The sequence below is a fragment of the Pseudophryne corroboree genome, unplaced genomic scaffold, assembly GCF_028390025.1.
Source record: "Pseudophryne corroboree isolate aPseCor3 unplaced genomic scaffold, aPseCor3.hap2 scaffold_603, whole genome shotgun sequence".
Taxonomy (NCBI): Eukaryota; Metazoa; Chordata; class Amphibia; order Anura; family Myobatrachidae; genus Pseudophryne; species Pseudophryne corroboree.
The window spans coordinates 130,475-143,721 of record NW_026970200.1 but is presented as its reverse complement, the minus strand read 5'-3'; the positions used below and the strand labels follow the sequence as shown (position 1 = coordinate 143,721).

Sequence of the window (13,247 nt, the reverse complement as noted above, 5' to 3'; positions counted from 1 at the left end):
CTCCAGCTCTTGAAAAAGCCGCCCGGTGTGCGGAGAAACGCGTTGAGGGCACAGAGAGAGGGATCGCTGATACCTGTAGTGCCCACAGAAGAAGATACAACCTCCAATAGCTGATGGTTCACCAATTGCCGGCAAATGTGAAATGAACATCGTGGAGAGACTGCACCATGTGTTCCTCCCTATTCCGGGTAAGTCCAGACACTGTGCTGCTGATACAAACCTTACCCGTGCTGGGAGTACGAGACAGCGGCTCTGCGCATCCACATTGCACCGCACGACAGAGAACAACTTATAGCAGACCGCGCCGCCCGCAGCTTCTTCACCCGGGCAAAGGGTGATACGGAGCGGATCTGCATTATCAACTTTGTGCCGCAAGGACTACCAACACTGGTGCATTGACTACTGACTACCATCACATCTATACACATGTAACTCACTTTGTTGTTACAACGGAACTAAGCGGATGGACAATTACCATATAAAGGTCATTCTGGTTCAGGACACATTCCTGTATGAACCATATCAGCTGGAGGATTTCTTCTCACTCACACTGTGCGCTGCTCATTTACTATAAGAGACTGACAAAACCTCTGAGAGTCTCCTATGTAGAAGGATCAGCGTTTTCCTTTTACATTGATTTTATCAGTGATACCTTTGTGTATACTCATTGTGTATATAATTTATACCAGAGATATCATATACCTCAGGGTAACACCCATTAGTATATGTGTTGGTCTATATTACGGTTTATATTGTTTTTATTTTCTTGTGTGTAATAAACAGTGTTTTAATTATTTTTTGGCTGCATCATTTGGATAGAGCCCCTACTTGTTATTCCCCACATTTGTCTCTCTGTTTGAGGAGGCCGGCTACCCCTCTCCAGGTGGCTGCTAACCCTAAGGTGTATTCCCTCACAGACCTGCCCAGCGCCAACAAACCTTGTGTTTTCATGCTGTGTGCGCTGCCAACATCTGCACCCATGCAGCAAGTAGGGGAGGGCAGCATCTAGAAGCAGGCACAGAGAGCGGCACTTACTCCTCCAGGCGGCTTCCTCGCTCATCCGCCTCAGGGGGCTCCCAGCAGCTCATCCTTCCTAGGCTGCAGAGGGTGTGGGTAGGAGGCAGGGGGCTGCGGGTCTAGCATGGTAGGAGCCTCTGGTATGGGAGGGCCGGGTTATAGCCTGCAGGCAGATAGCACTGTACCCCGCTCGTGGCTGCTGCTGGTGACCCCGTCCGAGCCCCATCTCATGTTACTCCATGCAGCTGCTCCCCTGCCTGTCTCCAGCCGCCTTTCCCCTGCCTGTCTCCAGCCTCCTTTCCCCTGCCTGTCTCCTGCCACCTTTCCCCTGCCTGTCTCCTGCCGCCTTCCCCCTGCCTGTCTCCAGCCGCCTTCCCCCTGCTTGTCTTCTGCCGCCTTCCCCCTGCCTGTCTACTGCCGCCTTCCCCCTGCCTGTCTCCTGCCGCCTTTCCCCTGTCTGTCTTCTGCCGCCTTTCCTCTGTCTGTCTCCTGCCGCCTTTCCCCTGCCGCCTTTCCCCTGTCTGTCTCCTGACACCTTTCCCCTGTCTGTCATCTGCCGCCTTTCCCCTGTCTGTCATCTGCCGCCTTTCCCCTGCCTGTCTAACGCCACCTTTCCCCTGTCTGTCTCCTGCCGCCTTTCCCCTGTCTGTCTTCTGCCGCCTTTCCCCTGCCTGTCTCCTGCTGCCTTTCCCCTGTCTGTCTCCTGCCGCCTTTCCCCTGTCTGTCTTCTGCCGCCTTTCCCCTGCCTGTCTCCTTTCCCCTGCCTGTCTCCTGCCACCTTTTTCCTGTCTGTCTCCTGCCACCTTTTTCCTGTCTGTCTCCTGCCACCTTTTTTCTGTCTGTCTCCTGCCGCCTTTCCTTGCCTGTCTCCTGCCACCTTTCCCCTGTCTGTCGCCTGCCGCCTTTCCCCTGCCTGTCTCCTGCCACCCCTGCCTGTCTCCTGCAACCACCCACCCTACAGCCCCACGCCTGTCTACTGCCACCCTCACCCTGCCGCCCCCGTGCCTGTCTCCAGCCGCCTTTCCCCTGCCTATCTCCGGCTGCATTTCCCCTGCCTGTCTCCGGCCGCCTTTCCCCTGCCTGTCTCCGGCCGCCTTTCCCCTGCCTGTCTCCAGCCGCCTTTCCCCTGCCTGTCTCCGGCCGCCTTTCCCCCGCCTGTCTCCGGCCGCCTGTTTTCTGCCACCCCCTGCCTGTGTCCTGCCACCTTTCCCCTGTCTGTCTTCTGCCGCCTTTCCTCTGTCTGTCTCCTGCCGCCTTTCCCCTGCCGCCTTTCCCCTGTCTGTCTCCTGACACCTTTCCCCTGTCTGTCATCTGCCGCCTTTCCCCTGTCTGTCATCTGCCGCCTTTCCCCTGCCTGTCTAATGCCACCTTTCCCCTGTCTGTCTCCTGCCGCCTTTCCCCTGTCTGTCTTCTGCCGCCTTTCCCCTGCCTGTCTCCTGCTGCCTTTCCCCTGTCTGTCTCCTGCCGCCTTTCCCCTGTCTGTCTTCTGCCGCCTTTCCCCTGCCTGTCTCCTTTCCCCTGCCTGTCTCCTACCACCTTTTTCCTGTCTGTCTCCTGCCACCTTTTTCCTGTCTGTCTCCTGCCACCTTTTTCCTGTCTGTCTCCTGCCGCCTTTCCTTGCCTGTCTCCTGCCACCTTTCCCCTGTCTGTCGCCTGCCGCCTTTCCCCTGCCTGTCTCCTGCCACCCCTGCCTGTCTCCTGCAACCACCCACCCTACAGCCCCACGCCTGTCTACTGCCACCCTCACCCTGCCGCCCCCGTGCCTGTCTCCAGCCGCCTTTCCCCTGCCTATCTCCAGCCGCCTTTCCCCTGCCTGTCTCCGGCCGCCTTTCCCCTGCCTGTCTCCGGCCGCCTTTCCCCTGCCTGTCTCCGGCCGCCTTTCCCCTGCCTGTCTCCAGTCGCCTTTCCCCTGCCTGTCTCCGGCCGCCTTTCCCCCGCCTGTCTCCGGCCGCCTGTTTTCTGCCACCCCCTGCCTGTGTCCTGCCACCTTTCCCCTGCCTGTCTCCTGCCACCTTTCCCCTGCCTGCATTCAGCCACCCCTTGCCTGTCTCCTGCCGCCTTTCCCCTGCCTGTCTCCTGCCACCCCCTTGCCTGTCTCCTGCCACCTTTGCTACACCATTGGCTGAATGTGTAAAACCTGAGGTCACGGAGACTGTACGTCGCAGTTCCATGAATGAGGCCATGAAATTTTCCTCAGGAGACCCTGTCCCTTCACAACCAATTCTCACCCTTACACCACTTCATTTCTGCAGCCATACTTGTCTGACAACTCAGGACACATAGAGCACATGATCCGTACGGGTCGTGCACATGAGTGGTGTACCGAACATCAGCTTATTCTGACTCTACCCACAATAGTGCTACACTCTAGATCTGGCCCACTATGCAGTACAGCCTTATGGGGCTGGGTCACAGGAACCTCGGAGACAATGACCAGGACTCTATGGCTGTGGGGAAATACGAGACTTAATGACCGCTCTATTCCATATTTACTATGTTACATGTGCAATATGTTTTATGTATTATATTTATTCCAAGGAACTCCAGCTGTGTGGAACGGAGTCTTTATTACACATCACACGTTCTGTATTCTCTCTGATTCAACGAGGATGGACAAGGACAGGAGTCACAGGACTAAGAGGATAATAAATATCACCCTGGAGATCATCTACCTGCTGACTGGGGAGGTGAGTGGATCTGGGAGCGTCACAGTGACCTTATATCTATAATAATACAGGGACATGACTGGGGAGGTGAGAGGATCTGAGAGCATCACTGTGACTACTTATATCTATAGTAATAATACAGGGACATGACTGGGGAGGTCAGAGGATCTGGTTGCGTCACAGTGACCTTATATCGATAGTAATAATACAGGTACTTGACTGGAGAGGTGAGTGGATCTGGGAGCATCACAGTGAACTTATCTATAGTAATAATACAGGGACATGACTGGGGAGGTGAGAGGATCTGGGAATGTCACAGTGATATCACTTATATCTATAGTAATAATACAGGTACATGACTGGGGAGGTGAGGGGGTCTGGGAGTGTCACAGTGACATCACTTATATTTATAGTAATAATACAGTGACATGACTGGGGAGGTGAGGGCATCTGGGAGCGTCACAGTGACATCACTTATATTTATAGTGATAATACAGGGACATGACTGGGGAGGTGAGGGGATCTGGGAGAGTCACAGTGACCTTATATCTATAGTAATAATACAGGGACATGACTGGGGAGATGAGGGGATCTGAAAGTGTCACAGTGACATCACATATATCTATAGTAATAATACAGGGACATTACTGGGGAGGTGAGTGGATCTGGGAACGTCACAGTGACTTCACTTATATCTATAGTAGTAATACAGGGACGTGACTGGGTAGGTGAGGGGATCTGGGAGCCTCACTGTGACATCACATATATCTATAGTAATACAGGTATATTACTGGGGAGGTGATGGAATCTGGGAGCGTCACAGTTACCTCACTTATATCTATAGTAATAATACAGGGACGTGACTGGGAAGGTGAGGGGATCTGGAATCGCCACTGTGACGTCCCTTATATCTATAATGATACAGGGACATGACTGGGGAGGTGAGGGGATCTGGAAGAGTCACTGTGATGTCACTTATATCTATAGTAATGATACAGGGACATGACTGGGGAGGTAAGGGGATCTGGGACCGGCACAGTGACATCCGTTAAATCTGTAGAAATAATACAGGAACATGACTGGGGAGGTGAGGGGATCTGGAAGAGTCACTGTGATGTCACTTATATCTATAGTAATGATACAGGGACATGACTGGGGAGGTGAGGGGATCTGAGAGTGTCACAATAGCATCACTTATAGCTATAGTAATGATACAGGGACATGAGGGGATCTGGTAGAGTCACTGTGATGTCACTTATATCTATAGTAATGATACAGGGACATGACTGGGGAGGTGAGGGGATCTGGGAGCGTCACTTTGACATAACATATCTATAGTAATAATACAGGGACATGACTGGGGAGGTGAGGGGATCTGAGAGTGTCACAATAGCATCACTTATAGCTATAGTAATAATACAGGGACATGATTGGGGAGGTGAAAGGATCTGGGAGCCTCACTGTGACGTCACTTATATCTATAATAATAATACAGGGACATGACTGGGGAGGTGAGGGGATCTGGCAGTGTCACAGTGACATCACTTATATCTATAGTAATAATACAGGGACATGACTGGGAAGGTGAGGGAATATGGTAGCGTCACAGTGACATCACATATATCTATAGGAATAATACAGGGACATGACTGGGGAGGTGAGGGGATCTGGGAGCATCACAGTAACATCACTAATATCTGTAGTTATAATACAGGGACAAGACTGGGGAGGTGATGGAATCTAGGAGTGTCACAGTGACCTCTCTTATATCTATAGAAATGATACAGATACATGACTGGGGAGGTAAGGGGATCTGGGAGCGGCACAGTGACCTCTCTTATATCTATAGAAATAAAACAGGGACATGACTGGGGAGGTGAGGGGATTTTGGGAGCGTCACAGTGATGTCACATATCTATAGTAATAATACAGGGACATGACTGGGAAGGTATGGGGATCTGGGAGTGGAATAGTGACATCACTTATGTCTATAGTAATAATACAAGGATATGACTGGGGAGGTGAGGGAATCTGGGTGTGGCACAGTGACGTCACTCATATCTATAGTAATAATACAGGGGCATTACTGGGGAGTAGAGGGGATCTGGGAGCTGCGCAATGATGTCACATATCTATAGTAATTAATACAAGGACATGACTGGGGAGGTAAGGGGATCTGGGAGCGGCACAGTGACATCACTTATATCTATAGTAATAATACAGGTACATGACTGGGGAGGTGAGGGAATCTGGGAGCGACATTGTGAAGTCACATATCTATAGTTATAATAATATGACATGACTGGGGAGGTAAGGGGATCTGTGAGCGTCACAGTGACCTCACTTATATCTATAGTAATAATACAAGGATATGACTGGGGAGGTAAGGGTATCTAGGAGCGGCACAGTGACGTCACTCATATCTATAGTAATAAACAGGGACATGACTGGGGAGGTGAGGGGATCTGGAAGCGACATTGTGAAGTCACGTATCTATAGAAATAATAATATGACATGACTGGGGAGGTAAGGGGATCTGGGAGCGTCACAGTGACCTCACTTAGATCTATAGTAATAATTCAGAGACATGACTGGGGAGGTGAGGTTATCTGGGAGCGTCACCGTGATATCACTTATATCTATTGTTTTAATACCGGGACATAACTGGGGAGGTGAGGGGATCTGGGAGTGTCACAGTGACATCACTTATATCCATAGTAATAATACAGGGACATGACTGGGGAGGTGAGGGAATCGGAGGGTCACAGTGATGTCACTCATAGCAATAATAATAATACAGGGACATGACTGGGGACATGAGGGTATCTGGGAGCATCACAGTGACATCACATATCTATAGTAATAATACAGGGACATGACTGGGGAGGTGAGGGGATCTGGGAGTGTCACAGTAACATCACTTATATCTATTGTAATAATACAGGGACATGACTGGGGAGGTGAGTAGGTCTGGGAGTGTATATATTGATATTTGATGTCTCCTCCATTACACAGGATTACACAGTAGTGAAGAAGTCATCCAATGAGTGTGAGAAACTCAGCAGCCATCCCCGTGTGTCAGGAGGACTGAGTAGAACCCAGAGCCCCATCCCAGTGCCTCCACCTCACTCACTGACACATGAGAGACACAATGACCAGAAGATCCTGGAACTCACCAACAAGATCATTCAGCTGCTGACTGGAGAGGTGACTGCTGGGAATAGGGCATTATACAGTAACACCAGGGGCTGTGTCTGGGTGATGACTGGAGAGGTGACTGCTGGGAATGGGACATTATACAGTAACACTAGGGGATGTGTCTGGGTGATGACTGGAGAGGTGACTGCTGGGAATGGGACATTATACAGTAACACCGGGGGATGTGTCTGGGTGATGACTGGAGAGGTGACTGCTGGGAATGGGACATTATACAGTAACACCAGGGGATGTGTCTGGGTGATGACTGGAGAGGTGACTGCTGGGAATGGGACATTATACAGTAACACCAGGGGATGTGTCTGGGTGATGACTGGAGAGGTGACTGCTGGGAATGGGGCATTATACAGTAACACCGGGGGACGTGTCTGGGTGATGACTGTATAACTGTGTGTGTCAGGTTCCTATAAGGTGTCAGGATGTCACTGTCTATGTCTCCATGCAGGAGGGGGAGTATATAGAGGAACACAGGGGTCTGTACAAGGACGTGATGATGGAGAATCACCGGCCCCTCACATCACTGGGTAAGAGGAGACAGTCATGTATTGTACAGGGGAGAGCAGGTATGGGGGCCCCCTATATACACACATCATCTGATAATCACATATATACACTGTACTCAGTCACTGTGTGTCTCCTACAGATGGACCCAGTAACAGAGATACCCCAGAGAGATGTCTCCGTCCTCTGTATTCCCAGGATTGTACAGAGGAGAATCACAGGATCCCACAGGAGGATCAGGTAGGTAGGATTTAGGGTCTCCCCAATAAACCAAAGTGACTGTCACTATATTTGTGTAGAGGAGCTGTGTGTCATTATATTTGTCTTGTTTACATAGGGTGAAGCCCAATTAAATAATATTAAAATCAAAGATACAGAGGGAGAAGAAGAGACGTATGTGACTGATATGAAGGCAGAAGATATAGATGGAGAAGAAGAGACGTATGTGACTGATATAAAGGCAGAAGATATAGATGGAGAAGAAGAGACATATGTGACTGATATAAAGGCAGAAGATATAGAGGGAGAAGAAGAGATGTATGTGACTGATATAAAGGCAGAAGATATAGAGGGAGAAGAAGAGACATATGTGGCTGATATAAAGGCAGAAGATATAGAGGGAGAAGAAGAGACGTATGTGACTGAAATAAAGGCAGAAGATATAGATGGAGAAGAAGAGACGTATGTGAGGGGTGTTCAGCAATGTAAGAAGGAGGAGATCCCTACAGATATCAGCACAGGTGAGTAATAAACACTTATTACAGAAAAGAGTCACATATTCTCCTTCCTCAGTCACTACAACAATCTCTTATCCTACACCCTCCTCTGTCAGTACAGACTAATGAGGAATATGTATTTTCACAGTGTGGAGTCAGGAGCCATCACCTCTATTATACTCTCTGATCTCCACCTCACATCATGTGACTGTGTGTTACCAGCCCAGAGATCTAACCAGTCTTCTCCCCACACTCTCTGGTGTATCTCATACATCAGGAGCCATCAGCCCCTATTATACTCCTGCTCTCCCCCTCACATCATGTCACTGTGTGTTACCAGCCCAGAGATCTGACCAGTCTCCTCCCCACACTCTCTGGTGTATCTTATACATTAGGAGCCATCAGCCTCTATTATATTCCTGCTTCCCCCCCTCACATCATGTCACTGTGTGTTACCAGCCCAGAGATCTGACCAGTCTCCTCCCCACACTCTCTGGTGTATCTCATACATCAGGAGCCATCAGCCCCTATTATACTCCTACTCTCCCCCTCACATCTTGTCACTGTGTGTTACCAGCCCAAAGATCTGACCAGTCTCCTCCCCACACTCTCTGGTGTATCTCATACATCAGGAGGCATCAGCCCCTATTATATTCCTGCTCTCCCCCTCACATCTTGTCACTGTGTGTTACCAGCCCAAAGATCTGACCAGTCTCCTCCCCACACTCTCTGGTGTATCTCATACATCAGGAGGCATCAGCCCCTATTATACTCCTGCTCTCCCCCTCACATCATGTCACTGTGTGTTACCAGCCCAGAGATCTGACCAGTCTCCTCCCCACACTCTCTGGTGTATCTCATACATCAGGATCCATCAGCCTCAATTATACTCCTGCTCTCACCATCACATCATGTCACTGTGTTACCAGCCCAGAGATCTGACCAGTCTCCTCCCCACACTCTGGTGTATATCATACATCAGGAGCCATCAGCCCCTATTATACCCCTGCTCTTCCCCTCACATCATGTCACTGTGTGTTACCAGCCCAGAGATCTGACCAGTCTCCTCCCCACACTCTCTGGTGTAGATCGTACATCAGGAGCCATCAGCCCCTATTATACTCCTGCTCCCCCCTCACATCATGTCACTGTGTGTTACCAGCCCAGAGATCTGACCAGTCTCCTTCCCACACTCTCTGGTGTAGATCGTACATTAGGAGCCATCAACCCCTATTATACTCCTGCTCTCCCCTTCACATCATGTCACTTTGTTACCAGCCCAGAGATCTGACCAGTCTCCTCCCCTCATTCTCTGGCATATTTCATACATAAGGATCCATCAGACTCTATTATACTCATGCTCGCCCCTCACATCCTGTCACTGTGTGTTACCAGCCCAAAGATCTGACCAGTCTCCTCCCCACACTCTCTGGTATATCTCATACATAAGGAGCCATCTGCCCCTATTATACTCCTGTTCTCCACCCCTCACATCATGTCACTGTGTGTTACCAGCCCAGAGATCTGACCAGTCTCCTCCCCACACTCTCTGGTGTATCTCATACATCAGGAGACATCAGCCCCTATTATACTCCTGCTTTCCCCCACACATCATGTCACTGTGTATTACCAGCCCAGAGATCTGACCAGTCTCCTCCCCACACTCTCTGGTGTATCTTATACATCAGGATCCATCAGCCCCTATTATACTCCTGTTCTCCCCCTCACATCATGTTACTGTGTTACCAGCCCAGAGATCTGACCAGTCTCCTCCCCCCACACTCTGGTGTATCTCATACATCAGGAGCCATCAGCCCCTATTATACTCCTGCTCTCTCCCTCACATCATGTCACTGTGTGTTACCAGCCCAGAGATCTGACCTCCTCCCCACACTCTCTGGTGTATCTCATACATCAGGAGCCATCAGCCCCAATTAATCCCATGGTCTTCTTATCATGTCGCTGAGGTCAGGTAGGATTTGTTTTCTGTAACTAACATGGTGTTGAGTCTCAGCAATAAGAGGGGAAGCTGAGAACTGAGCTCTCTGCCATAGAACACCAGTCTCCTTTTTCGAGTAGGCCTTGACATTGGTCTACAGCACACGGATGAACAATGCATAATAGGAGGTCACTGGATTCAGTGGACCATGCTTTAATTAAGAATTGGAACCTCTTAATAGTTCTTATTTCTGCTGCTGGGTACACTGGGCTCCACAAGGAAAGACATAGGGGTGTAGAGTAGGATCTTGATCCGAGGCACCAACAGGCTCAAAAGCTTTGACTGTTCTCAGAATGCATAGTGCCGCCTCCTCTATAACCCCGCCTCCCTGCACAGGAGCTCAGTTTTGTTGTTGGTGCTGCAGTAAGCAGGCACATAACAGAGGGGCTGCTCCAGACAGCCCTAAGAAGAGCTTTTTTTGAAGAAAAAAGTGAAGACTTCAAGGGCAACAGTGGTGGTAAATGTCAGAAGACATTCACTGCTGCAGCTCCAACTCTCCCCAGCGGCGCTGTACACTCCCGAGCCCTGGTTGCCGGGTAACTACAGCAGGAAGCTCCGGTTTTCTTCTATGGTCAGGCACACACGATGGGGATCTCCGGGATCGCGTGGCCGCGCTTCGGGAGGTGGTAAGTGGGTCCCGCTCGCGATCCAGCGCGGATGGCGGGAGGCGGACCGCGCGCGCTAGCGTTGGACACTGGCAGTACAGGCGATCCCACTAGATCACCAGGGCATGGGTGCAGGTCAGGTTTTCCCTTAAAACCATTTTATTAGTAGCCCACAGTTCCCGGTGGTTTTGCCAGCAGGGGGATAAGGCTTAGACCTGAAGCCCCAGGGTGCCATTTCCAGCAAATGTTCCCGCCCTGGAGCTGCATATCTGTCTCTTCCTCACTCCCTGGCAGTGTCTGGGCGCCATTATCCCTCGGCTCACTGTTCCTGGGACTTCTTGGGCAAATCCTCCTTTGTAAAGCCACCTGGTTGTCAGTGCTGTGCCTTTACAAGACACTTAAGTATTCTACCTGCCTTTTTAGACAGTGATAGTAAGAAAGAGTGCCTTTAGTCAGGGTTTTCTAGTACAATTACCCTGTGATATACATCCAGTTCTTACTGTGTACTGTTATATCTATTGTTATATACCTGTGTAAGCTAGTCCAGTGCAGTATTATTGTCAGTAATAACCTCTGCATTGTACAAACTGTGACTTTCTGTGTGTGCATTGATAGCTGAGTGGTGTCCATTTCGTGTCTTTCACTCAACCTGCTATCCCTATATTCTATAACCTGAGGGGGCTTGGTGCGTCAGGTTTTATATTGATATAGGATTTTCAGAAAGATATACTTTTATACGTATTTTTCTCTGTGATTTAGTCACCATATCTCTCCTTTATCTCTGCTAGTGCTGACTACACTGCGCAGGGGTTTGGGTAAGAGGTATAGTGCTGCTGATAATTGTACTGTGTTACCTCATACTGCAAGTTATATCATGTCTGCTTCTGAGGGTAACGGTTCTGGGGCTGAACACACTGCTGGTGTTGCTGAAGCCACAGATCCCTATGAGGAGATATAGCAGCTGTGGGCTCTGGTTCAGGGGGCTCCCAGTGGGACTGTGGCAACGGAGGTACATAATGACCCACCGTGGGCTGCATTTTCCACGCTTCTACATACGCTAGTTACTAAACTCACACCCCCTATGGGACCCCCTATGCCGGTGCAACCGTTTGTGGTCCCTGCAGCTAACCCGCCGTGGGCGGATAATTTGTCTGCTCAAATGAAGAAGTTGAACCAGTCCCTGACTACTAAAAAGTCTGACCCGCGCTCGCCTACACCCAAGGGGTCCTCTAAGCGAGCACTTATCTCCTCACAATCCACTGCTGTCACTGACACCTCGTCAGATGAAGACGGCACTTACACTGACCCCACAGGTTCTGACTCAGATACTGCTGATGGGGAGGGTAGTTCACATGTGGATGTTCCTGATCTTTTGGAGGCTATTAAGTTAATTTTACAGATTACGGATGATCCTGAGCCATCCGTCCCTCCTAAGAAACCAGATAGGTTCAAGCGTCAGAAGGTGGTTAAACAAGTTTTACCTCACTCTGACCACCTGGTGGATATACGTCAGGAACCCTGGGAAAACCCGGGTAAGAAGTTTTTGCCTCAAAAGAAGGTGCTGTCCCCGTATGACGGGGCGGGCCTCCCCCTGGGGTATCCCAGGGTGGGGGGCCGGCTCCTAGGGTATACCCAGAAATGGCAAACATTCTACATTCGGTAGTACAGACCCTCCTGGATACAGGAGTAGTAGTACAGGTGCCTCTTACTAAGAGGGGCCGGGGGTTCTATTCTCCGCTGTTTCTGGTCCCGAAACCGAATGGGTCCTCCCGGCCCATTCTCAACCTCAAGGCGTTGAACAGGTTTGTGAAAGTTTCCAAGTTCCGTATGGAAACCCTTCGCTCTATAGTTCTGGCCTTGGAACCAGGGGACTACAGGGTCTCCCTGGACATACAGGATGCTTACCTGCATATTCCTAAAGCAGAGTCACATCAGCAATACCTGAGGTTTGCGGTTGGCAACCCCCATTACCAGTTTCGGGCATTACCTTTTGGCTTAACTACGGCTCCGCGAGTCTTCACCAAAGTTATGGCGGTGGTACTCCGCCGTCAAGGGGTCAGGATACTGCCGTATCTGGACGACTTGTTAATCCTGGCAAATACCCCAGAACTTCTCCTACGTCATCTACACATGACTGTCTAGTTTCTACAAGCCCACGGATGGCTCATCAACTGGAAGAAATCCTCCCTGGTTTCTGCTCAGAGCATGGTGCACCTGGGAGCGCTATTGGACACCCACAACCAGCGGTTGGTCTTGTCTTAGGAGAAGGTCCTGAAGCTTCAGGACAGGATTCGTTGCTTCCTTTCTCGTCCGCAAGTGTCGATACATTCGGCAATGCAGGTGCTGGGCCTTATGGTATCCGCATTCGACATGGTGGAGTATGCTCAATTCCATTCTTGCCCCCTCCAGAGGCTGATTCTAGCCAAGTGGGACGGCCTGCCTCACCGGAACAGGTCTCGTATGATCTCATTGACTCCAGAGGTCCGTCTGTCGATGCGCTGGTGGCTCAAGGACCAACAATTGTGCA

At 50.2% G+C, this 13,247-nt stretch overlaps 2 protein-coding genes across 2 annotated transcripts in view; one reads left to right on the top strand and one right to left on the bottom strand.

Moving 5' to 3' along the window:
* The window catches only part of LOC135035406 (zinc finger protein 260-like), a 137,254-nt gene that overhangs the window by 66,634 nt on the left and 57,373 nt on the right, over window positions 1-13,247 (bottom strand). The window lies entirely within an intron of this gene.
* Window positions 7,742-13,247, top strand: part of LOC135035405 (gastrula zinc finger protein XlCGF26.1-like) — a 48,799-nt gene continuing 43,293 nt past the window's right edge. The window contains exon 1 of the mRNA XM_063954333.1: window positions 7,742-8,140. Coding sequence (XP_063810403.1) covers window positions 7,807-8,140 — 334 coding nt within the window. The 5' untranslated portion in view covers window positions 7,742-7,806. The remainder of the gene's footprint in view (window positions 8,141-13,247) is intronic.